At 54.5% G+C, this 26,265-nt stretch overlaps 1 protein-coding gene across 1 annotated transcript in view; it reads right to left on the minus strand.

Moving 5' to 3' along the window:
* The window catches only part of VIPR2 (vasoactive intestinal peptide receptor 2), a 59,238-nt gene that overhangs the window by 10,298 nt on the left and 22,675 nt on the right, over positions 1 to 26,265 (minus strand). The window contains 4 exon segments of the mRNA XM_038559854.1: positions 306 to 437; positions 439 to 448; positions 4,591 to 4,688; positions 20,851 to 20,948. Of these exon segments, the coding sequence (XP_038415782.1) occupies positions 306 to 437; positions 439 to 448; positions 4,591 to 4,688; positions 20,851 to 20,948 (338 nt within the window).

The following is a 26,265-nucleotide window of genomic DNA, read 5'->3' on the forward strand; positions in this document are numbered from 1 at the left end:
GATCACTCAGGGCAATGCCCTCAGGTTGTGCTGGCCCTCCCTGGGACTCAATGCTCACGGCCCACGACCTCCAGTCCCTGGAGGCACCGGTGTCCCCACCCCCATCTCACCTGAGTCCCAGCCTCTGACCCCTCTGCTTTGCTTCTCCGGCCTGGCTCCTTGCCTTTAACCCTGTGCACTGGCCAGGGTGTGAGGTGGGCACACAGACTGAGGGCCAGGGCAGTAAGGACAGGGGTCGTGGGGCTGCAGGTCACACATGCCACTCTGCCCTCAGAGAGAAGACCTGCTCACAGGGACAGCCTTACCCAGGAGGATGGCTGGTCAGGGCAGTGCAGTGTGCCCGAGCTGGAGTACAGAACGTCGTCCTTGACCAACACTGAGATGGCTCGGAGGATGAAGGAGAGGAACAGGTTCAGGTGGATATAGTTCCGGGTGCAAGTGCAGCTTCCTGTGGTGGAGAGAGGAAGGGATGAGGGGTGGGGATAGGAATGCGGGGTGGGGTGCGGGAGGAGGGGGGGAGGGATAAGTAGACTCAGGTTTTGTGAACACTGTAGTAATTGGCTCCAGCCCTTCTCCTGTGTTTAGGGAACCTACTATCCCCACCACACATAGGGGTTTGCGGTTTGCACAGTGACTAGTTTGCAGGTGACCACCCCCCGACCACCGTGTTCCTACGTCCTTGGGTGGGAGTCTGGGACCGGGATTTCAGACATTGCCCAAAGCCTCTACAGTTAAATTATTTGTGATTTCAATAATAAAGTACCAGGTTTGCCAGGAACAGGAGTAAATGATCAAATGCAATAAAAATAAAAACCCAGGGAATAGAAAGAGATTCAGATATTGACATTTTAAGACACGGACTCTTATTCAGATTAATATATTCAAAAAATTGGTGAAGAGGCAGAGAATTTTACTGAAGAATGGAATTGACTACAAAAATCGAATGGAAAGTTGAAAACTCAAAAAGAACCCTAAAATTAGCCATCGAAGTGGCCACCTCTGACATTAGATCCGGTAAAAAAAGGTATCACAAAACAGAAAATACATGGGTAGGCTGAGCATAGATGAGGGTAGAGAAGCCGACTCATGGAATGTATAGAAAAGAGCAGGAAATACATGGGGACGGAGTGATGCTTAGCGGCGAGCACAGCATGCGAGAGCAGAGATGCAAGAGGGACAATCGGGTCCTTAGAGACTGAGCTGAAAATGTCTAGAAGCAAATAGACTCTAATCAGAGACTGAAGGAGCACCAACCCCCCAAGAAGGACAAACGGAAAGGAAACCACGCTAAGTGCCCAATAGCATCACTGCTGAAAACCAAACGGATTCTAGCTTCCAAGCTTGTGGGGGGGAAAAGCCCCTGTCCTTCAATGAAACGGTGGTGACACGGGCCGCTGACTCCCAAAGAGAAAAATGCCCTTCATTTTTAGTGCGATGAAACATGAAACTGCCAACAGAGACTTCCATATTTTTCAAAACATCCTCAAATGAGGAGAAATTAAGAGGATTTCAGGCGACTGAAAACCACAAGACTTCACTGCCAGCAGGCCTGGGCTGGGGGAGATCCTGCAGGGGGTCTTCAGGCAGCAGGAGGGCCCCGACGGAGACCCGGGGATGGGGAAGGCTCGGGAACGTCAGCACATGGCACCTCCAGGTACGCTCTGCCGCAAATGACAGCTATCACTCCTGGTGGCCTTAAAAGAGGTGTAGGACTAAAATACAAAACAGCAACATCGGGAGCATGACGGGGACCGGGAGGGGGTAAAGGGGCCATCGGAGGTTAAGCCTACAATACAAGGATGTGCCACAATTTTGGGCTGACACCTATGAGCAGAACAGAATGCAGGAGTGACCACATGAAAGGGGGAAATGGTAATAACGAGGAACCATGAGAGCTGCGCGACAGCCCCCCCCATGCCCCAGGCGCAGGCCTCGGGAGGCGGCTCTGGCCCCAATGCTGGCAATTCCCACTGCTGTTCGCGGGTGGGGGGGGTTGGGGGGGGTGGGGGGGGTGGCTGCACCCACCCACGCCTCCAGCCACCTCTTCTCTCCTCCCGGCTTTGTCCTCAGTCTCCTGCCCATGTCTTGCTCCGAGCGGGGTTGGGGTCTGTCACCGTCCCCCGGACCTGGGCACGACTCCTTTCAGGGAACAAGCCATCACAGCAGGAGTGTTTACTGTTTCCCAGCCGTGCCCACATCACTCGTTGCTCATCATGAAGCCTCCCTTCCAAGTACGCCGGATGATGGGTGGCTGTTCAGAGGAACCCTGCAGAACGTGCTCCTCCATGGAGGCTAGACTAGAACCCAGCTCCCACAGGCTGGGGGGCGGTTGGGGGGGGAGTACGTGCACCTGAGCTCTGCGCGTCCCACACAAAACTAGGCCATGTGGTTGTTACTCACGTCCACGCTGGGGTCTGGACCTGGCCTAAGGGACAAGCTGCTCTGCGTCTGTGTGAAGTAAGAACGTGGTCACCAACTGCTCTCTTAGCCACGGGGCCTTATGGGCATTAAGTGTCCGTGACTGGAAAGGATTGCTTCCTGGGTGGAGTACCCCGGATCACGGATGGGGCTTGGTCTTGGACACAGCAGCACAGCTGACACATGGAGGCGGGAAGGCAGGTGCCTCCGTGGCCATGATGCGGGCAGACCCAAGGCCTGCACACCAGCCCTGTGCACTTTTTTCACTTTTTTCCAGTGACCATTACACATGGAACAGAGCAGAATGACACCCAAGCAGACGTGTCATTTCGTAGCCAAGTGCCACTGGTAGGTGACGAACGATGTCCATGTATGGAAGATAGGTTGGTACTCATGAAATCACTCGAGCTGCTCTTACAAACCAAAACCCACATTGGCCATGGTTCCAAAATGCCATTGGTCTTGCTCATTAAATACTCTGTGCATCCAATTCTGGGAAAAAAACTGCCGATGCCAAGAATATGGATGGTTCGTATGGGAGAACTGTAATAATAAGTTGAATGTTTTCTAGTTAAAGATACCCTGTGTCTTGGGGCCCCTGGGTGGCTCAGCAGGTGAGCATCTGCCCTTTGCTCAAGTCATGACCCCGGGGTCCTGGGATCGAGTCTCACATCAGGTTCCCTGAAGAGAGCCTACTTCTCCCTCTGCCTATGTCTCTGCCTCTCTCTGTGTGTGTCTCTCATGAATAAATAAAATCTTAAAAAAAAAAAAAAGATACCATGTTCCAGCTTACCTCCCTAAATTTTTTTATCCTCAACAGTTTGAAGATTTAAAAATACATAGAAAAATACAGAAGATACTAGAATAGGTATCACTGTTGCACTAGAGTTTCTGTTCTTTTGAGACCTAGAACCTGATGGACTGTCCCCACATCCCCATGTCCCTCAAAGAGCAGTTCTGCGTTATGGGGACTGCCCCTCTCTTCCTGAGGTTTCCCTCCTGATGGAGCAGAGCTGCCTGGAAACACTTGGTGGGTTTTCAGCCCCTTCAGTCTTTACTTGCTTATGTCCCAGTATGGATCTCCTGACAGGTTATCTGTTAGTTTCTAAAACATTTCCTTTTGTTACATCGTTGATTTTACCTGATTACTGGCCACCATTTGAAATATATTTGTGTCAAGAGAAATAAGATCCATGGAGACCTAATCCCTGTTAAAGTAAGAGGAACAACATCCAATTTACTGAGTGCTGGAGATTTAGTCCTTATTGTACTGACTGGCTCTTCCCAGACAGAAGCTTTTTTCTGAAACTGGAGCCTCTCCCTCTGCCTCTGCCCAACCAGCTGTGCACGGTGCATGTCATCAGTCACCAAAAACATGGCCCTCCGGTCAGGTGGGTGGGAACTTGAACCTCAGATCAGGAGGAAAACTGGCAAAATCCAGAGGGCATGTGACATACCATGGAACATCCTTACAGCCACACTGTGCGGACCACGAAGGGAAGTGACTGTCCAGATCCCACCATGACTCGGGTACAGGAACCCCCGCCGTCTGACTCCTGCCTTCGGAGTCTTCAACACTTTATAGGGTCTCTCAACACCATTCGAGCTGAGGCCCAGAACGTAGGCTTTCTGAAGGGAAGCGCCTCTGTATGTACAAGGGATTTGCATAAGGGCTTAAGGGTTTAGTAAATAACGGTCAAGTTGAAGGCTTACCCAAAGTCGGTATTATCTCTTTATCTATCTATCTATCTATCTATCTATCTATCTATCTATTTATCTATCTATCTATCTATCTATTTATTTATTTACTTTTAAAATATTTTATTTATTTATTCATGAGATACACAGAGAAAGGGAGACAGAGGCAGAGACACAGGCAGAGGGAGAAGCAGGCTCCATGCAGGGAGCCCGACGTGGGACTCGACTCCAGGATCATGCCCTGGGTGGAGGGCGGCACTAAACCGCTGAGCCACCTGGGCTGCCTGGTATTATCTCTTTATATAAGAAATGCAGAGTCTTTAAATAAAAATATGAATATCAGCATCATATTTCACACTGGCTGCCCCAAGGGAGGTCTGCTGGCCTCACATGGAGATGGAGGTTGACTGGCCCATGAGGCTCAAAGGCAGTATCTGGTCTCAGACACCAGAATCACTCATTCCTGACACTTACCTGAAGACGCAAAGAATTACGCTTCCCGTTGTAAGGGAGACCAGGGAGGCACTGTAGCCCAGAGTGTAAATGGCCTTCACCAGGATGTAGAAGGTGATCTAGAAAGGAAACAAAACAGCCGTGAGCTTCGGCGCCCGCCGTTATCACACCCAGCTCCCAGCCCGCCCAAGTGCCTCCCTCACCCAGGCACACAGCAGGCGTCGGCCCACCTCTGTCCTGCACCCTCGTCTCATTAAATGCCCACCTTTCTCCTTAGAATTCGTTGTGAATGACTTTGTCTACAGCAGGGAGAGGGATGACCCATGGGATCCCCAAGTCTGCTGTCAGATCAGGATCCTGCTGTGGAAACCGGGGTGCCTCGGGGGGCTTCCCATGATGGAGCCCCAGGAAACAAGACCACTGGTAGTGCAAGCGAGTGTGTCCCAGCCTCCTAGGGCCTGAGAGGAGCAGCCACCCAGGAGACATGCTGCACACGCCGCATTCCTCTCAGCCTGTTCACACCAGCTTAGTGCAAACCCTAGAGAGTGGGTGGTGCCCACGGGGAGGCACCAGGCTGACCCCCCACTCCAGGTCACTGAGCAAATGTGGGTCCAGGCTGTGGTAGGAGGAGCGGCCTGATGAGCCCTTGCTCCTGTGGCCTTGTGGGGTGCAGCAGCCGCAGCGGGTCAGCGGGTCCCTGTGGGCGGATCCATACCCACCGTCCACCCCAGAGTTGTTCTTTTCCATCAAGGTCATGCCCTTTCGAGGAGAGGGCTCCTTCACCTATTATCCTCAGTATTGCAGGCTTACTGTGGTGATGACATATTTCAGAAGCAAACTACAAAATGTGGGGAAAAATGAGTTAATATTTAATGAGAAAATGAAGTTAATTGGCTAGCCTCTCAAGTAGTTCCGGCATCAAGGTGAGCAAGAAGCTCCAACAGGCAAGCTCATGTACTAATCTGATTTTAGAAGGTTTTCCTTGTGAGCCCCGCGAGGCACACCAGGATCCCCATTTTAGACGTTAAAGAGGCCGCACCTGCGCTGTCATTCTTTTTAGCTCAAGAGGAGAGGAGTTGGCATCTGGCATTCTGAAAATGTCCTTGAAAACTCTGATTTTGAGTCTGTCCATTTTCTGTGCTCTGCTCCGAGTGAGGGATTACAAATAGGACCCTCCTAGGAGCATCCTGAGCGGTGTTTCTGCATTTCGTCTTGTGATCAGAGCTCATGTTAAATAACTGGAAAATGCAGTATTTCAAAACTATCAAAAGGATAGCAAACAATCTATATGTAACGTGCACGTATCTCACAACACCTAATACGTGCATACATGGAATAGATCCCATACGTGTAATAACCACAGCATCTATGGAATGCCTCCAGCAGTCACCAGCCGAGGACAGCCGAGCCACCCCAGGAGCCCCCAGACACCCTCACAGGGCACCTGATGGGGAGCCGAGTGGTTCCAGGGTTCCTGCGCGTGGACGCTCATGACTCGTATCACTGCGCAGCCACGTTATTTGTTGTCAAGCTCTGGCCTCACTGAGTGTCTCGTCCCTCTGCCTGATTGTACCACCGCGTCCATCAGTCCCGTTGTGCTCCCTCGTGTGTTTATTTGTGTCCACCTTCAGCCTTTCTCCAGTCACAGTTCTTTTTCTGGTTTAATTTTTTCTGCCGGCGGCACGTTCCCTGGACAGGTTTAATGAGGGCCTATGACTGTGGATCCTGTCGGTCTTTCTGGAATGTCTGTTTCCATTGGGTTTCTGAGTGGACGGTCCTCTTCTCTGCCTTCCCTCCTGCTCTGTGTGAGCCCAGCCCATGGTCCCCAGTCTCCGGCATTAGTGGCCTCACCACATGGTCTGGCCCTGGGTTCCTCTAGTTAAGTGGGACAGTCAGGCTCTCCAAACTGGGGACCGGAGCCTCCCTCGGGCTGTGACCCCTGCGTCCTCTCCTCTCAGGACTGCTGTCAGAGTGACCGCCTGCCCGCCAGAGCCGTGCAGTCTCCCACTGTCAGGCCCTGCGGCATCGGCGCTGCGTGTTCAATGCCCACTCTCCCCACTGAGAACCCCGTAACCTGCCATACCCACGTCAGACTTCCCTGTGTAATGAATCTCCCTGACTTTCATTTTTAGGTCTATTTTTTCCCAGATAAGTTTTGGTTAGAGCATCTTGTTTCGGGTTTACATTTTTAATTTCTACTTTTTTTTTTAATATTTCAAATGCACTTATTTGCATCCTACACCTGCCTCCGTTATCTGAAGTTTTGAGGATGTGACCTGTCATCTGCTGACTTTCACTCAGAGTGGCTTTTCCTTTGTGTGGTTTGTGCATTTGGATACAAGCCTGTCCTTGGAGTTGAGCTACAGGAGTCTGTAAGGTCTTGGCAAGGACGCTTCCTTCCTGGGACACCTGTGCTCGCTCCTGCCAGCTTCCCTGCTGCTTCCAGCTCAGGATGCTCCCTGTGGACTCAGGGATGCCGCGCCACGCAGAGACATAAGTGCAAAACCCCACTTGCAGGAGGGAACGCATGAGGTGACACATTTGTAGATTTTCCTCTGGGAAAGCGAGGGTGGATGAGAGGACATCCCCTGTCCCCTCCAGAGTCAGGCTTCTGGTGCAGCCCTCACGTCCAGCCCTTGCTGCCACCCATGCCGGCAGGCCTGCTCACCCCATCTCTTCACGACGATCCAGCCATGATCTGGCTGCCCCTGCTGCCTGGAACCTGGTTCTCAGCTCTTTTATCGAGATTCTTTACTTTCTTAGAATCCCAGCCGTGGGTGTTAAAGCAACACTGTTACACCATATTTAGTATTTTTGAGTACTGGGGATTTTTTTACCTTCAATTTCTTATAGATTTTTATTTCTTGCTGAACACATTTGGTATTACTGGTTAGTTTAATTTATTCTGCTCCACACATTTACTGACAACACTGAGCACAGTGCCTTGGGAGCTGGGGACCTGCACCCACGGGAGGGAACTCAATGTTTTCACCCCCAGACTGTCCCAGGAGAAAATGCACAAGCTGGAAATTGAGATCAGTAGGAATTAAGACATTTTTTCTACATTCACTTAAAAAAAAAATGAGAGAGAGAGAGAGAGAGAGAGAGAAGAATATCCACATTTCGATTTATATTACTTTGCTTAAAGCTGGTTTAGATTTTATGTATCTCACGTTTTCAGTCATTTAAGAAAGCTTAATTTGGTTCCTTGCAAATTGCCTCCATTAAGGCCGTTGCAAAGCAGAGCAGAGTCCAGCGAGAGCTGGACCTTCAGTGAGAGGCAGCCCTGGGAAAACATCACCAGGACAGAATGCATGACGTCCGCACGACGGCAACTGGGAACGCCAGGACCAACCACAGCCACATAGTTCCATACAGGATGGAGCAGAGGGGAAACTTTCTCACAGCCAGCTTTTAAGAGAAGGAGGCAAATTGCAAGAAAACAATCTGGGGTCTGTGCAGGAGGAAGGAAGAGGGACACCTTCTGGGGATTTTCTGTGCACATCTCATCTCCCACACATCATCACCTATGTGGACAGAACTGAAAAATAAGAATTTCTGTTTAGGAGGTGAGCCCTGTGGAGCTGTGTTTTTCCCTGAGGCAAATGTAAATCTATTTTCATTCCAAGTGGCTAAAGCCAGCTCGTGGCTCTGAGTACTGCAGAGGGTCTACCCAGGGGCCCCTGCCCCAGACTGCCTGCCCCCCTGAGGTCTCCAGCCTCACACCCCTTCCAGAGGGCCCATCCCCATTTGGGGCCTTCAAAGGAAATGCTCGGTTCTGCGTGTCCCCGGGATCCCTGGCCCCGAGGGCTGCACTCCACTGTGCATGATCTCCAGCTGCTCTCAGAGTGATCTCCAGACCCCTACTCACACCCACCTGGACCCAAGGACTGGGCTCCCCCTTGGGAGCCACAAAGGGAGTTCAGCCGATAAGGAGGAAACCATGAATGTTAGAAAGATTGTTCCCAAGAGGACAGAGGGAAAGCTTTGCCCTTTCACTCCAAATCCAGATGAGACAGATGAACACAGTCCTGGGAGCTGGTAAACTGAATTCACCGTATATAAAAAATAGCAAAAGCACAGTTGTATTGCCCACCACATCACAGGGATCAGATATTTGTGGGATGAATGAATGAATGATGGCAATTGGCAGAGAAAAGAGCACAGGTAAGTAGAACAGACACGCATAATCAGACGGATATAAAATCCTGTCCCTCGTGGGACATGATATGTATGATTTTTTTTTTAAATTTTTATTTATTTATGATAGTCACACACACACACACACACAGAGAGGCAGAGACATAGGCAGAGGGAGAAGCAGGCTCCATGCACCGGGAGCCCGACGTGGGATTCGATCCCTGATCTCCAGGATCGCGCCCTGGGCCAAAGGCAGGCGCCGAACTGCTGCGCCACCCAGGGATCCCGATATGTATGATTATAAATTGAAAAGAGCAATGAGGGATCCTTGGGTGGCGCAGCGGTTTGGCGCCTGCCTTTGGCCCAGGGCGTGATCCTGGAGACCCGGGATCGAATCCCATGTCGGGCTCCCTGCATGGAGCCTGCTTCTCCCTCTGCCTGTGTCTCTGCCCGTCTCTCTCTCTCTCTGTGACTATCATAAATAAATAAAAATTTAAAAAAAAAGAGCAATGAAAGTAATGACTATCCAATATTTTTCTTGCATACACTTCTAAAGAATAAAATTAGAGCTAGAAAAGCAGTAATGCATCTGAAAAATGTAACATGGGAGCGTTTCATAACAAGTGTGTCAAGATTATCATCAGAGGCATAATCACAGCTTCAAATGCCTTAGTTCATAAATACGAAGATAAAGCATCAACTACAGAAGCCAGAAAAATAACAGAACGAGCCAAATAAAGCAAGAAGGGAATAGTGCTGGCAGCACCAGGTGGAATCAGGAGGCAGGCTCCCCGGGAGACAACGGGGCCACAAGTCCGAGTTTTTTTTTGACATCAGTATGAAATGCCCAGAACAGTGAGTACTCTGCAAATGCTTGAGGACATGAGCACCTTGGGAGGCGATCAGGTTAACGACAAGCTTCAGGGCAGTTTTCTTTCGTGCAGGCCGATAGAAGAGATACTTTGCCAAGTATCAGAAGGAGAAAAATAATGAGAAACAAATATCTAAATTGTATTTCACACCCACACTCACATGGTTTAATCAAAGCACTAAAGTCTGTGCTAACAAAGTCAACATTTTAAGGAAATGGATAATATTCTGGGAGTGTAAAAATGATTACAACAGCTTTGAGGAAAACCTAAAAATATCAATAACCAGGGAGGAAGATTTTAATGAGCTGGTGAGATATGATCCATAAAAGTGGCACTGGATCCAGCCGCTCCAACAGGTGAGTTCTTTCCATCTTATCTGAGGCAGCTTGTTCCTGGACATAATCATCCCAGAGTATAAAAAGCAAAGAGAAAGCATGACATTCATGAAACCACAGTGAGTCTGGTAGCAAAGCTGGACAATCAACTAAAACAAACAAAAATCATAGAGGAAACACCTCAAGTAACCATGATCCCCTTTGCTCCCGGCAGCCATGGCCACCGCGCTCCCAGTCCAGCCACCCACCTGGCCCTGGGGGGTATCCACCTCCACTGGGGATGGACACGAGCTCCCACCGCGGCCTCTCACCCCTTCCTGGTCCCCAGCATCACTCTCTCTGTCCCTTTCATCCTTCCCCATGTTTTTGTGGGTTTCCATCTTGGCTCAGGCTCTGCACACTCTCTGCCGGGTCTTAGCCACCGCACACGCTGCTGACTCGGGAATCAGAACCCCCAATAGCTCCAGGTGTTCTGTCCCCTGGCCTTCTAGAACTTTCTACGTGTGCATGTCTAGGCATCTCGTGCTCAGCCCTCTTGAAACCCAGTGCATAAGACACCCCTTTATCAGCGGCCTTTGGCCTTACGCGGCCTCCTACAGTCCCTCTCCAACTCGTGACCATCATGTACTGAATGTCACCACTTAGGAGTTCAGGGTCACCTTCGTGTGCCGTCGGCCACACACCATCAAGCAGTCAGTTAGTGAGCCCTACTGTGCAGGGGAGGGTCAGTCCTCCTCTGAGCTTGTTTCTTCCCCACCCAGGAGGCACATGCCCTCTGTGCTCTGTCCATTCCATGGTGGCTCCTGTGCCAGTGGCTGCCGGGCCTGCACACATCTGAGGACACCAGGTGCCCAGCAGCCACGAAATTAGGATCCACAATGGGGCTCTCCCAGTGTGACCCCTAGACCCCAGAACCGCAGTAACAGTGTCAAGTGCAAACTCTCAGACCCCACCTGTGCCTGCCTGGCCCAGAACCAGGAGCCTGCCATGATTCTGACACGAATCTGTTCCAGAACCTCTCTGGTCTACAATGCAGACAGGGTCAAAGTGGCTGGATGAAAATCCTTCCTAGGTCCCTCTGCTGTAATGAGGCACCTGCTGGCTGCTCCCCACCCCTGACCCTCCTGTAACAAGGCGGTTGCATCGTTCGTGGCCTCACTGCTGTCCACATGCTGTGTCTCTGCATCTCCGACTTTACTCCCCTGCCCACCACTCAGCGTTTTCGTCAGGGGTCCTCCTCCGGGGAGTCGCCCCCACAGGCTCTGTCCTGCTGTCAGCAGGTCACACCCAGTCACACCATGTTGGCTGCAGCTCCAGGAGCACACACGGGCCTCAACCCCTTCTGCTCCCCTGAGGGCTTCTGGGAACCGGGATCATGAAGCTCCACGGTTCTGAACTGTCTCCTCACTATGTTGTCTGATCTTCAAACTGAGGTGGATAAGGAGGCCAGTGTGATGACCTAGCCCAGCAGCCCCAGGAGGAGCAGAAGCAGGACAGCACCACCAGGGCAGGAGGACCTAGGTTGGACCCCAGCACTGGGTCAGGCCTCTATCCTCTGTCTGTAAAGCAGGAAAGACAATGGCAACGCCACTCCCTTTGTTGTAAGGACCCGTACTTAGTGCCCGAGCAGGAAGCTGGATAGCAGAAGGACCTGGGGTCTCATGGAGCATCGGGGCTGAGGCCGCGATGAATGGGGACCTCGTTAAAACTGGCAGGGAGACAGGAGTGAAGTGACTGAGCCTGGGGACGCGGTCCCTCTGACGCAGCTGCACCCTGCTTGCATGGTACACACGGACTTCTCCCAGGACAAGGTACTGATCTCCCAGGTCCTGGTTCTTGCACCTCTTCCAGAGGTTCCTAAGGTTACGGAGGGCTCAGGTCGCTCATGGGGCATTGACACACAAGTATGGACGGCACCTCTGCTCCTGAGTGTGGATCACACGGCGTCTCTGTGGGAAAACAGCCTCTAAGTTATTAAAACCCTGCCATCCCCAAACCAGGGGGATACCTGAAAACCCAGGCAGCTGTGGATGTAGCCACTGGGGGTCCACCAAAAGGGTTAACTGCCTTGGTGGTTTTCTCCAGGGAGCAGATGCCCTGGAATTCCTATTCTTAGCTGCAAGCGCAGCCCGAGAACAGAACAGCCTGCCCTGATGCAGAGTGAGAGCCAGGGGCTGGGACCCGAGCTGGCCAGGCCTTGGGGCCTCAGAAGGGATGTGAATGCCAGGCAGCTGGCAACAGGAGACATCTCCACTTACAGAGATCGTAAATGAAGAGCACGTTTGAGGTCCGAGGCTTCAGCAACTTGTGATTTCATTTTCTATCACAAATAAACACTCCCTTTTACATTTAACTTGGTATTTTAACATTGTTGTCTTCCTGCTTGGTCCCTGCCTGGCACAGCCTGCACAGATGAGGAGGGACCCGCCTGGGGTTAGAGCCTGGCCAGTGGAGGCCTTTGGCCCCAGCCTGTGAAGTCGTGACATTTTCTTACATGGAAAGGGCTGTGAACACCAAATGGGACCTGAGTGCTCACAGGCTGGGGCACCCTGCAGGCCGCGTGACCAGGCAGCCGCGTCCCACAGCCCTGAGCACAAGCACCGGACAACCCTGGTCCCCTGTGGATGCAGGACCACATGTTGGAGGCTGATTAACTTGGAGAAGACCTTCCTCAGCATCATCACAAAATCAGGAAGACAAAACTGTCCAGGGGTGGGTGCTTCCTGCGTCCAACTCTGGAGCAGCCAGCATGGCCCTGAGGCCCTGGAGGCAGGAGGGGGGCAGTGCCGGGCCCCTGCCCTCTGGTGGCTGTTGAGGTGGGTGAGCAGACGCTTTGATCAGTCAGCTTCCAGCTGGTGGTCCTGCCTGGGGGACGGACGTCCCAGAAAGAGACCGGGCTGCCCTTGCTGTCAGCCCATCGTGGGGCCTGCTTCCTGAGCCGCGCAGCAGGTGTGTCGCACAAGGGCACATGCATATCCTGTCCTAACTTTCCACGAACATACATCTGTGCCGCGGCTCCAATGGTAGGCAGGGCCCCTCTCGGGGAACATGGAAGGCCCAGCTGGCGTTTTCCAAACAGTGAGTCATAACCAGGGTGACCACACAGCCTGATTTGCCCAGGCCAGGCCTGGTTTGCATCTGGTGTCCAGAGTGATTATTAATGACTCCCCCTTTCTCTCTCAAGAGGCCAGGTTTGGCCGACATACGATGTACTCACCCCATTATAACCCATTAGTCAGTTATGCAATCACTTTAGTGGGCAGCAACCAAGCGTTAACGAGGAGCAGCACAGAAAGTGTGGCTTTGCGAAATGTCTGTGCTGGGCTGCAGCGTGAGGTAGATTTCCAGCCGCTCTTTAACAAAGGCATCGGGGGGCCAGAGCCTCCGGACTCAGCCTGGCACCATCCCAGAAGCTTTCCGGGGGGAAGCCAGGTCCGCCTGTCACCTCTCCTTCAGCAACGTCATGAGACAGACACCCAGCTGCATTCTCTTCTGAACCTCCCGATGCCCTCGTCACACGCGTCACTGTCTGGAAAACCCCGGTCTCTCCCGGTCCCTCCTAGTCATGATTCATGGCCCAGCACCTAGTGCCCTTTGCGCCACTGAGGCTCAGGTAGCTTGTGTGTCAGAGTGGGTCCCACCTGGATGAGAAGGCACAGCTCCGGTCCTTGGTGCACGTAACAACCAGGTGGTGGAGGAGCAAGGGCCAACCCACACTTCTAGCTCCTGCTTCAGACCCAACAGCCAAGGCGAAAGCAGGGGCAGGAAGAGGTAGGCAGTGGGAGCTGGGGCAGGAGCGCTCAGCAGGGCAGGGGGACAGGGTGGTGAGGCTGGCCAGGTGTGCAGCAGCCCCTGGGCCCGAGACACAATACCAGGTGCTTGTCCCGACTCAGGACTCACGCGTCACCGTCCCTGTGGTGGCAGACAAGGGCTCAGGGCCTGAGGCGTGCTCCGCTTGGAGGACAAGCTGCAGTGTGGCAGCCCAGGGGCCTTTGCCTCAGTGCTTTTGGGGCCACGGTGGGAGTTCGGGCACCCATGGAGCAGCAGCCCTCTGTTGGACTACAAGGAGGTGCCTATTCTCACTGTAAAGGCTCTGCAGCAACTCTGCCAACATTCCTAAGGGGAAAGGCTTTGGGGAGAGCATCCTACGGGCTCCAGCTCGAGGGCAGTGCCCCTATTTCAGCCATGCCATGGATGCTCCTTTGCTGGTGTGCAGGCCTCAGAGGGAAAAGGACTATCTTTTAAAATCCAAATATGACATTTCCCAGGTAAATAGCTGTAGATATTATGGAACATTTTATCCCACCTGAATGTCACTGTGAGAAACATCAAACCCACAGACGACCCTTCACAGAGTCACAGGCCTATGTTCTTCAGAAACATGGTGTCATGTAGGGAAAGACTGAAGAATGTTCCAAACGGGAAACCACTGAAGAGCCTGGCAGGGCAGGTGTAGCAGGGCTTTGTCCCAGGACCTGGATGGGATTGGGGTCCTGATGGGGGAGCAGACATGTGCTGAGCCTCAGAAGGGCACCCTCACATTGTAAGGGGTAAGAAGACGTGTGTGCAGCCTGCGACAGGCGGCCAGGTGCCCACATAGCACCTGTGACCTGGGCAGCCATGCACACACGGGACATGCTGCCCAGAGCGTCCGGCTGGAGGCAGGAAGGGCATCACTGAACCCCGTGTTTAGCTGGGTGTTCTCACTGTCCCCACAAAGTCTAGGATTAAGAGGCAAACAGTACTGAGAAGAGGTTCGACAAACTTGGCATAAGTGTAAGTGGAGTTTTTTTGGACTAAAATTAGATTTTATTTGAACAAAAATAATACATGTTGACTTCTGGAAAAAGTAGTAAGTATAACAAGGATATGTTTAAAAGGGCAAACACAGTGACCACAAGGACCTTCTGGGCGCAAGGAGTTTGTCCTTGGTCAGCGCTTCTCCTGGCCCTTGGAGCCATGGCCCCACAGTCTTCACAGCACCCACGGCTGACAGGGCTGCCACTCCACCCTCCTCTGCTGTTCCCAATGGAGCCCTCGTCCCCGTGAATCGGACATTCCCGGTGTCCACCCTCCTTCTGCTATTGCAGTTAGTCCCCATGTCAGTGCATCAAGTGTAGGAACTAGTGGGGCCCCTCGGTGAACATCAGGGGCCCCACCTACCAGAGGACCCGTGCTGCCTCTGCTGACCGGAGGGCCCGGTCAGGGCAGCTGGCACCTCGGCCTTGCAGGCACCAACTACCTGAGCCCCAAAAGCCTGAGCCCCCAGGCAAGGCGGCTCATCGACAAGCCCAAGGGAAGGGAGGGGCCAGGGAGGCCAGGCTGTCGCAGGAGGCCCCTGGCTCGAGGACACACACATCCCCACCACACCACTGGATAAGGGACTCAGGCCTTGCCCATGCGTGCCGGATGCTGGGTGCAAGGTGGAGCCCTCCCACCCCTGTGAGGCTCCGTGAGCCTCCTTCCCCAGTGACCGTTTTCTCATTATATTTCCTTCTTAGCTTCTCATCCAGATTCTCCTCTGGCCTTGGAAAGACTCAGTCCTTCATCAGGCAGGAACTACGGATCACTGCCACGGGCTCAGTCAACACTAGCAGGAGATGGCTGATGGCCTTGCACGTCTGGTGAATCCTCTGAATGTCATCTATGCTCCCGGGTAGCGTTGAGCCTGGATCTGGGTCGGCGGGCTGGGGAAGAGCCCCGCACCCCGGGCAGCAGTATGTCGCGCACGCTGGTGGCAGCATTCTGGACCAGGCTTCATCCGAGGCTCTCCCTCTGCATCCCAGCTGCATCTCCGCGCCCAGTCTTGGTGCCCACCTCATGGCATAGGCCCTCAGTGTCACCCACTGCTGATGGGCAGGCACCCACATGACCCTAAGAACCACAGGGGGACGCTCCCTCCTGCAGTCTGATGGGAAACAAGGTGCATGCAGGCCTCACAGCTGCTTCAGAGGCTGGAGTAACCTGGTAACCGTCCCCGAGGCAAGGACCTCGGGTGAGCTCGCAAACCCGTCTGCTGCCGGGAGGTACACACTGGCTCAGGGCTTGAATCCTGGCTCCAAGGGTCCCCAGGGGAGCCCGCCCCGAGCGGTGGGGCAGCATCATGCTCCCACGGTCCCCGTGAGGTATGAGTGAAGCGCCAAGGTGAGCCAGAGTGCCCCAGACAGGGGGTGGCCATGAGCTGGGCGGTCAGGGTGGGGGCCGGGGGGGGCCGCACTCCCCACGAGGCAGAGAGAGTTACTGGCGCATCTGAAAGCTGATTGGAGACTGTGAAAATATGTTTAGGGAGATGGCATAATATGGAAGAAATGTGTCCACTTGATGCATGGGGAGGCTGAGACGCCAGACGGCTCTGTTGGCTAAATTTAGCTGAAGCGCTCTTTATTCAAGAACCATGTTAGCAAATATATAACACAGAGGACACGTGGGGGGCACCGCCTTGCATGTCCACCGCACAGGACGCCAGTGTGTCTGCAGCACTGCTGTCCTCTGGCGGTTCAGGGTGTGCAGCCAAAAGCACCGCCGCGAACGCTGACGAAGCACAGAAGGGGGCAGGTGCTGTCTGGGGTCCTTGTACACTGTCTGGAGGCTCCTGATACGCAGGAGAAAGAGACCTCCCACCAGCCCCACTGAGACCTGTGATGACTGCAATGTTTCTAGGCGTTTCCGTGTTTCACCAGCTTTCAGCCTGCCTGGGAGGCCGGAGTGGTGTAGACATTGGGCAGCAGACAGAGACCTGAGGCAAGGAGACTGGCCCAGTGGGCACTCAAGATGCAGCACAAGACAGCGACAGCCTTTGCTGCGGGAAAACAGCCAAGAGACCTGGGGTCAGGGGAGCCAATGTGCTGAGGTCAAGGGAGCCTCGGGGTGGAGCGGGCCTGGGGGACAGTGGTTTCGACGGGAGAAGAGCATGGACGGGGAAGGTCTGGCATGGCAACCAGGGGCCTGTGACAGAGGCTGAGCCATGCCTGGCCAGCTTCAGGGTCCCGCTGTGGCTCGTGGGAGCAGGGAGGGGAGGTCCAGAGCACCGCCAGACCCGGCTGCCTCGGCCCACAATGAGAAGCCGCTCCCCTTCCTGTCACATCTCAGGGGCCTCTGGGGTCTTCGGGCAGCGTCCTCCTCCGTGGTCTCCCCATTCCTGGGGTGGCTTTACCTTCCATTCCCTCACCACACGGAGCCAAGCCTGTGGCTTCTGTGGAGGCTAATTTTTTTTCCTTGAATTTAATTAATCCTGAAGCCAACAAAGTTTGCACGCGCAGCACCCAGAGCAGAGTCGGGCTGTGTGAGAGCAGGAAATCCAATTAATACCAGGGAGCCGGGAGGACACGGAGCTGCTGATAAGATGAGGAGCGACATCGGAGGCCAAGGTGGCTGGGCTGCCCGCCAGCCCCCGGCCCCCAGCCACGGAGCAGACCCAGCTGGGACAGCGACCCGCTGGGCCCTCGGCACTGCCGACACCGCGTGGTTCTCGTCCTCGACACGATCCCTTCAACAACCAAGTATTCGGAGTATGTGAACGGCGGAAACGGCTGTCAGGAAGACAAGTTATGCACTTTGGTTTCGTGCCATCATTCTCTTCGCTTCCACACGTTAAATATTTTGATTTTCTAATCCATTAGGAGGGAATATGCATTCACGATATTTGTAAAATCTCTGAAATGTTTAATTAAGAAGAAAAATAGCTCTTCAAACTGGATGGAGAAGCATTAGAGAAGCAGAGACACTCTGTGCTCCCTGCCGGCGGGGTTTACTGAGTCACACACTTCCCGGAGGGCCTGGAAGACTTCCCCATCAGTTTTCCCGGAAATGCCACCTCTGGTGTGACCCAGGGGACGCATGGAAGCAGGGGCGGCCTCGACTGGTCCAGCAAGCCAGCGTCGCCTCCAAGGTCAGCTCTCAGCACCCGCCCTCCCACGGCGACTCCTCTACAGCCACAGCGGATCTGTAATAACCGAGGATGCACTTGGACACCGCTGTTCCCAGGACACGTGTATTTGTGGGATGGATGAAAGAGGACAGGGACCTGCAACTGGCTGTGGATGACACTGCTGTGGGGTGCACGCTGCTTCTACCCCACGTAGGCGTCTGGGGCACCCACGGACGGGGTGGGCGGGTGGACGTGGGGGGTCAGAGCCCCTTGCCCCCAACCACGGAGGCCCGAGACTGTCCCAGTCCCCAGGGCCTGTCTTCTGTGCCTGGAACGGTCTGACGGCCTCCAGCAGGGCTGTCCGGGAGGCGGGTGATGGGGAGCCACTCCTGCAGCCCTGGCCACCATGAGGAGGGGCATCTCCATTCCTGGTCCCCGGAGCATTTCTTGCTGCAGCAACAGTTCTGAAGGAAGCTGGGGGTAAACTCGGCCCCAGCTCGAGACTTATCCTTGGAAAGCCAACAGAAGCACCTCCTGGTTCGTCATCACATAGCCAAGAGCAAGAGGGGGCAAGTCTCAAACCTGAGATCCTCGGGTATCCTCCTATGAAAACGCCTTCTGAGTTCAGACTTGACCTCGGCAGGTCACTGACACTGGGCTTCGCCCTGGGGGACCTGCACTTGCGGCCTCGGTCACATAACTGCCCTCCCTGTGTCTTCCAGCAGTGGTAGCTAAATGGCCGCCAGAACCCCCAGACCCCAGGGCCTTCCTGCCCCACAGATAACTCACGAGGGACTGACATCTCACTGGGGCTTCTCGCTGAGTCAGTAAACACCAAAGCGACGTGAAATATGTCCAGGGCTGAGCTCGGCCCTGGCAGGTAGGCCTCACCTGGCCGGTGTGCAGAGCCCATGTGGCCACACCGCACGCCAGCAGGACAAATGGCTCCCGCCGCCGACAGCACACAGCCCAGGAGGAGGTCAGGAGGAGGAGGAACCGCCAGGATGTTCTGTGGCACCGGTTCTGAGTACGTGACGTTTCAGTGATATCCCAGGAGCTGTCCTGTAACTTGGCTGCGGTGCTCACAGATGGCTCATGTGTCCTGAGGGATGTGCAGGATGTAATGCAGGTGGGTAGCAGGTGCACATGGGCCCCACAGAGGCTCCCTCTGCCAGAGGGGCTGCTAGCGCCCCCCGCCCCCCCCCCCCCCCCCCCAGGCACTGCCTGCAGCCTGCGGCTGCTCGCAGAGAACACGTTGACTACATCTGACATGGAAAATCTCAGTGACTGCACAACAGAAACAGAGCTGGGGCCTCCAACCTGGTCACACCCGAGCCTCGGTGTCTCCATCTGTAAGGTGGGCTGTCACCAAGACGCAGCCAGACAAGGGGCGGGGGCTGTGCATGACCATCGGTGTGTGAGATAGTGAGGTCTGCATGTCACACATAAAGGGTCGCATGTACGGAGATGCAGAATCAGCTTGATCGAGGGACTCATTTTACAATTTACATACATACACACACGCATCCAACATCATCCTGCACGCGGGCGTGCCATGGAGACAGGTTTGTTCCAGACCGTGCAGCACAGCGATTTCCCAACAAAGGGGGTCCAGCGACTTGTTTGCTTTCCTGGGGCTTATAAGACCTACGTTCCTACCACACTCTAGTCTCTTAATGTACCAGAGTGTCATGTCTGTGAAAATGACGAACGTAGCTTAAAGATCCTTTATTGTTAAAAAATGCTGATCATCACCTGAGCTCTCCGTGCATCCTAACTGCCAATCACAGGCGACCGTAACAAATATAATGATCACAAGAACGTTAGAAATACGGCCTGAATTAGCAAAACATGATGCAGGGAGATGAAGAACAACTACTGTTAGACGACTGGCCACCGTGGACCCTCTGTCAGTGTCGCCACAGCCTTTGGTTTGTAAGAACACAGTACACTCCAAGTGTGACACAGTGAGGGACGCCTGGGGTGGTCCCATGTCATACCTCAGGCACACTCGGCAGGAAGGCCCACATGAGACTGTGCTGAGGAGCGACCTGGCTCACGCGTGCCCTGCACCACTTTGGCCGCACCAGCATCACTTGGGGGGACACTGGCTGAGACGGAAGGACTTCCATTTCTAGAACTTGGTAATGTGGAGGCAAAGGAACCAGCTTTATACCCCAAATTTTAGTGAGGAGAGCAAACACATGAAAAACGAGTGGATCCCCTGGAAACGGGCGTGACCGTGAGGTCAAGTGCCAGGAAGCCCCTCTGGCTCTCTCAGAGCACCTCAGCACATCCTCACCCAGTGGGTGCTTACAGGGGAGGCGTGGGCACAGCTCGATTTCAGGCTCACAGGGCGTTTGTTCACCTGGGGCTAACACAGCCTCAGGGAGGGGGTGGGGGGCAGCCCGAGGGAGAGCGGTCACCTGGTTTTCTGGTGGTGAACAAAGCAAATCCACCGTCACATGGTGCTGCGGGGGGAGCCCAGGGTGGAGCAGGCCCGACTGGCCGTGGCATTCATGGGGTCACACACCCAGGGAAAGGGCTCCTGGTGAGCACATGTCCATGGCCCCTGTACCCCACTTGACACAGCACAGCCCACATCACAGGCTGGGCCTGCATGCCTTGGGCACTGCCGGCAGGAGCACACTCAGGGCTTTAGTCTGCACACTCGTTCTGCCAGGACTCTGGCTCCTGCCCCTGGCTCAGGGCTCGCAGATCCAGAGTGAGGCTGCTGGGCAGCCCACACCGTGACGCAGCCTCAACCGGGCCAAGGAAACTGGTCGGCAGAGTGAGTGCTCGTTGGGGCTCTTCAGGCAGGCACAGCCCCTCAGACGAGCCAATGTTCAGGCCCTCCTGCCTCCAACCCCATGACGGTTGTGAGATGACGCCACGGGCCAGGCGCAGACCCCACACGGGGCTTTGCCCACGCTGGCTGTTGAGAAGCAGCAGCGCTCAGGGGAGGAAGGACGTGTACACGACTCTTGTCGGGCAGCAGGTGGGCGCTGCTGCGTGCACACTTACAGAAAAGGGGCCAGAACGAGCAGGAACCACGCGGGGCCCTTACCTTGCTCTCGTCCTCAGCATCATGATAGCCACACGCGTCTATGAAATCTGGAAACATCTCCGACCACCCATCCCTTGTGCAGTTTTTGCTTATGTTTCCTGGAAGATAAAGTCTCAGCATTAGGTTTGTGGGCTCCCAACTGCTGGCCTCCGTGGGGACTGTGTAGGCCACGCTCACGGGGGACAGCCCTCTCTGCTGCCTCCCTCCGGTGGGTGGAGAGCGGAGCCTTGTCTCACTCCATTCACACGCTTCACAGTGTGTGCGCGTTCACTGCCCCACCCCGGCAGGGCTCCTACCCACGGAAGCTGGGTCTTGTGGGGCCTGGGTGGATGGTGGGAGAGCTTCTGGGCCATGAAGCAAAGGTGCAGCTGTAGTGGCTGGCATGGCTGCCGCTGTGAAGAAGCACAGTGAAAACTAACAGACTCATATTCTGTCCCAGGAGAGTTATCACCAAATCCCAGCCACGGCAGTACTGGCTACCCCACTCCATCCTACTCCGTGCCAGCTCTGGGCACGACCAGAGTGCACAGGCAGGCAGCATGTTACATCAGTGGAAGGGCAGTGATGGCAGAGGAAGAGACCGTGGGCATAAGAGTTAAATTGGATCACTGACTGTGATATTATATGTTGGCACATTGAACTTCAATTAGAAAATAAAATAAAGTACATTTATATAGAAAAATAAAAAATGCAATTAAATAGAAATTGCAACTCAGTTGAATTTTGCACATATATGGATTAAAAAATGAAAAAAAATAAAGATAATTTCTAGGCAAGAAAAAAAGATTTAAATTGCATGAAATAAAGACAGTGTTGATCTTATAGCACCAGTTCTTTCTGCATGTAATTAATGTAAACGTGTGGGTTAAGCTCAGGAATGGAACGTTCCCTCTACCTAAAGGGTCAGGGCTCCTGGGCGACTCAGTTGGTTGAGGGTCTGACTCTTGGTTTCGGCTCAGGTCATGATCTCAGGGTTGTGGGATTGAGCTCCATGTCGGTCCCCATGCTCAGTGCAGAGTCTGCTTCAGATTCTCTCCTTCTGCACCTCCCCCAACCCACTCCCTCAAATAAATAAATAAACAAACAAGTAAATTGATAGTCTTTAAAACAAAGGTGGTGTCCTCAGGAGGTGGCCACAGTCAGCACTGGGTAGTGACGAGTGACCTAAGGGGGCTCTGATGACCTGGGACAGGGCTGGGCCTTGCAGGGTGGGCTTCAGGAAGCTCAGGCCTGGGGAGGCGCTTCCTGCCGTCAGCGCCTAGAGGCTTAACCACTCAGCACTCAGCACCCACCAAGCTTTCTCCCGATCCCACGGCCCTCAGGGCTTCCAGAATAGCAAATATTTTCACTCACGGATCTCATCTCTTTGTTTTGGGCCAACACTGCAGGGCCGACCCGGGCATTACTGCTCCCGTTTTACAGGTGAGACTGAAGTTCAGTGACACGCCCAAGGTTCTATAGTGACTGAATGGTGGAAATAGGGTTCCTTACTCAAAAATGCTTTCTATTTTCTACACCAGGGCAGCCTACACAATCGATGGACCAGACAAGGTCAGGAGCAGGGTGCGTTCACACTGAGGTGATAATACACATAAGTGATTCTTGGCCTGCTGTGTGGAGGCAGGTGGGACGGCCCAGACCCTGACTCGCCCACCGGCAAGAAAGTGGGGTTCAGAGGTCTCCACAAAGCCCCCAGCAGCATCACCTGGGCTGCCGCCGTGGCCCAACGCCGCCATCCCGTATTTTCCTGAGTCCAGGCCCCAAATCTCCTCCTGCTCCGGCTCTGGGAGAGCCGCGGGGAGCCTTGCGGGGGGCTGGAGGGCGAGACGTGGATAGTGGAGGCAGGACAGAGTCCTAAGGGGGGCAGGGCCCCCGAGACCAGGTCCCCCTGCCCTATTATATAGATAGGGAGATTGAGGCGCCCACAAGGTAACGATCAGGACTCCGAATAGCAGAGGGGGTGAGGTCGCTGCAGGTTGCTCACTGAGCTCCTGCCACGAGCCAGACTTTGCACCGAGGCTCCCATGGACCCAACGGCGACATGGGGGGCACCTTTTAATGGTCCCACGTCACAGGTGGGAGACCTATGCCCACAAGCAAGGGCCACGTTTCCATCCCAGGCTGCGGGGTCACCACGCAGCATGCTTGCTGTCCAACCTGTACACGCCCAGCTCCCGGGGACAAACCAGGAGGGATGCTGACCGGCCATCTCTCATTCGCTACAGCAAACAGTAAACTAAGGGAGATGCTTAAGCAAACTTTATTCCATGAGGTCGATCCCCCTCCACAGGTTCTCCACCTTGCCTGGCTTCACCTCCTTGAAGACACCTGGAGTCAGAGGAGGCAGCCATGTGCAGAAGGGGTGGGGAGGTGGGGTGGTGGGGAGGTGAGGGGGGACCTGGGGAGGTGAGGGGGAACCTAGGAGGTGAGGCGTGCTGGTAGATGAGAGGGGACTGGGGAGGTAAGGAGTGCTGGGGAGGTGAGGGGGGTGTGGGGAGGTGAAGGGGTGCTGGGGAGGTGAGGGGGGACCTAGGAAGGTGAGGGGTGCTGGGGAGATGAGGAGATGAGGGGGGTGTGGGGAGGTGAGAGGGAGCTAGGGAGGTGGGGGGTGCTGGGGAGGTGAGGGGGGTGTGGAGACGTGAGGGGGGCTGGGGAGGTGAGAAGGTCCTGGGAAGGTGAAGGGGAACTGGGGAGGTGAGGGGGGTGTAGGGAGGTGAAGGGGGTACTGGGGAGTTGAAGGGGTGCTAGGAAGTGAGGGGGGACCTAGGGAGGTGAGGGGTGCTGGGGATGTGAGGGGGACCTGGGGAAGTGAGGGGGCTGGGGTGGTGAGGGGGTGCTGGGGAGGTGCTGGGGAGGTGATAGAGGTGTGGGGAGGTGAGGGGAATCTTAGGAGGTGAGGGGGGCAGGGGAGGTGAAGGGTGCTAGGAAGGTGGGGGGGCTGGGGAGGTGATAGAGGTGTTGTGAGGTAAGGGGGTATCTGGGGAGGTGAGGGAGGCTGGGAGGGGATGGGAGGCTGGGGAGGTGAGGAGGGTATGGGGAGGTGAGGGGGACCTGGGTTGGTGAGGGGGGACTGGGAGGTGAGTGGGGTGTGAGAGAAGCTTGGGGGTGAATGCAGGATGAGGGAAGAAAAGTGGGGGTGTGCACAGCTTTGGGCCCAGGAGCCACACCCCCTGCTCCATCCTCTGCGAGTGCACCTCCTCCCACCCTGACTGTGGGGCCACCTCGTCTCTGTGGGGTCGCTCACCTCACCCCTGGTGGGCCCCTTTCTTCATGAGCTCTGTCTGCGTGGCCCTCGGCCAGGCTCTGAACGGTGCCTGTGCCCTGCTCCCCAAGGGTGCTCCCAGGGAAGTGTCCATGTGTGCGTGGCCAGGAGGAGGTCATGGCCATTCGCAGCAGGAAGGCTGGAGTCTGTCGGGCATGGAGGCCCCTGCTCCCCAGACAACCCCCACACACACACTCCCGTGAGCACAGGTCCGGTGTGTGAGTCCCGGGGTGCAGTGTTGGTCAGGAGAGTGGCACAGCCCTGGGGATGTCCAACCCCAATGCCCGGCTCGTCTCAGGACATGCTCGTGTGCTCCTAGGACAAGCAGGGCCCTGTTGCTGGCGACAGGGCAGGCCCAGCTATCCCCCAAACTCTACTCCTCTGGGGCACGGGAGGCACCACGGCACCCCAAGACTCCAACTCTTCTCATCACAGCTCCTCCTCCCTGGGCCCGGCCTCTTCCCCATGTGGTGGTTTTCTGCTCTCCCTTTTAGAGACTTGATCTTGGTGCAGGGTCCCCATGGCTTTATTGTTACTCGCACCCATGACTGAGTGCAGCTCAGAGGGGCTTTCCCCCTCAGAGACAACAGAGAGCAAGGTGCAGCTGCCGTGACAACACGCATGGCGACCGGGAGAGCCCCCCCCGCCCCACCCTCCCACCTCCTGGATGTGTGAGAACTCAGAAAACAACTTGTTATAAAAACATGGATCTATTTCCTGAATGTTGGGTCTGTGGGGTGAAGTGACCCCATGTCCTTCTGTGACCTGGGCCCCCTACAAGTCCCTGTGAGGAGCACCTGGCATCTCTGTAGAAGTTTTCTGTAACTTGGGAAGTACAACCCAGGTTCCAGCCCGATTGGTTCTTGATGGTGTTTCACAACCAGCCTTTTACTTCCGTCAGATTTCCTCCGTGGGGCCTCCCCTGATGCCCCGTGGGCCCTGCCCCAGCCCTACACAGCCCCCAGCTCTGCAAGACGTCCGTGGTTCTCTAAGTAATTGCAAACACACCCCAAGCATTCCACGCAGACGGTGATTTAGATTTGTCAAGAGTCTGTGCAAGCACCTCTCGTGGACATTTTGCGGCCTGTTAAACAAGGGGAGGCAAAGACACTTGAGATCATCAGCTGTGATACACAGACCGGGGAACTCCAGCAAATCTCCCAGTGGTAGTGATGCTCCCCACAGCAGCAGGCAGTGCCACGCTCCCTGCTTGGACAGAGCACCAAGCACTAACCCAATACAGCCCAGGAATTCTAGTTCCCCAAAGGAGAGGATGCTCAATGGTTCAGAGCAGGGCCAGTGTCTGCACCGACCTGGGCACACGTGGCCCAGCTGGCTCCTGCCTGGCCAGGGCTGGGTGCTCACAACAGACACCCGGGGACCAGAGCTGCCGTGTTTGTCAGGTGAAGACCCCCGGCTGCCCCCGGAAGCCTTTGGAGCGAAACCTCCGAGGAGGGGAAGCCTGGGTCTGTGCTCGTTCATTCGGGATTTCTGGGAGATTGCAGCCCAGAACCTTCAGCAGAAACGTTATTGATTAGACAGGATATTTTTTTAGAGTTCAGATTCTTTAAGATGGTTTAGTTTTTCTAACCTAGTGATGCGTATGCAGGCGTGACCTGGGCCTGCCCACAGTGCTTCACTGACTCACAGAGAAACAGTCTCATCTTGCAACAAAACCTTTTTCTTTAGAATCTCATTTTCCTCCATCCCAGTCTGTGCCACAACACTCCGCTTAAAGTATTTCAACAATTCTAGTTCTCAGGGTTTTTACCCTATAATGTTTGTTCAAGATGAAAACAAGTCCTCTACAGACTCCAAAGTATCTTTCTGATTTCCAGATGTCTCTTCTCTTTTCTATTTTTCCAGATGTATTTCTTCATGTTATGAAAATCTGGGGGAACCCTGGGTGGCTCAGTGGTTTAGCACCTGCCTTGGCCCAGGGCATGATCCTGGAGTCCCAGGATCGAGTCCCACGTCGGGCTCCCTGCATGGAGCCTGCTTCTCCCTCTGCCTGTGTCTCTGCCTCTGTCTCCCTTTCTCTGTGTATCTCATGAATAAATAAATAAAATCTTTAAGGAAAAAAAAGAAAATCTGGATGGTTTACAACACAACACGCCACCACTACCCTCTCGGGAACAAGCCAGGAGGTGTTG

This window comes from Canis lupus, chromosome 16 (assembly GCF_011100685.1).
Source record: "Canis lupus familiaris isolate Mischka breed German Shepherd chromosome 16, alternate assembly UU_Cfam_GSD_1.0, whole genome shotgun sequence".
Lineage (NCBI taxonomy): Eukaryota > Metazoa > Chordata > Mammalia > Carnivora > Canidae > Canis > Canis lupus.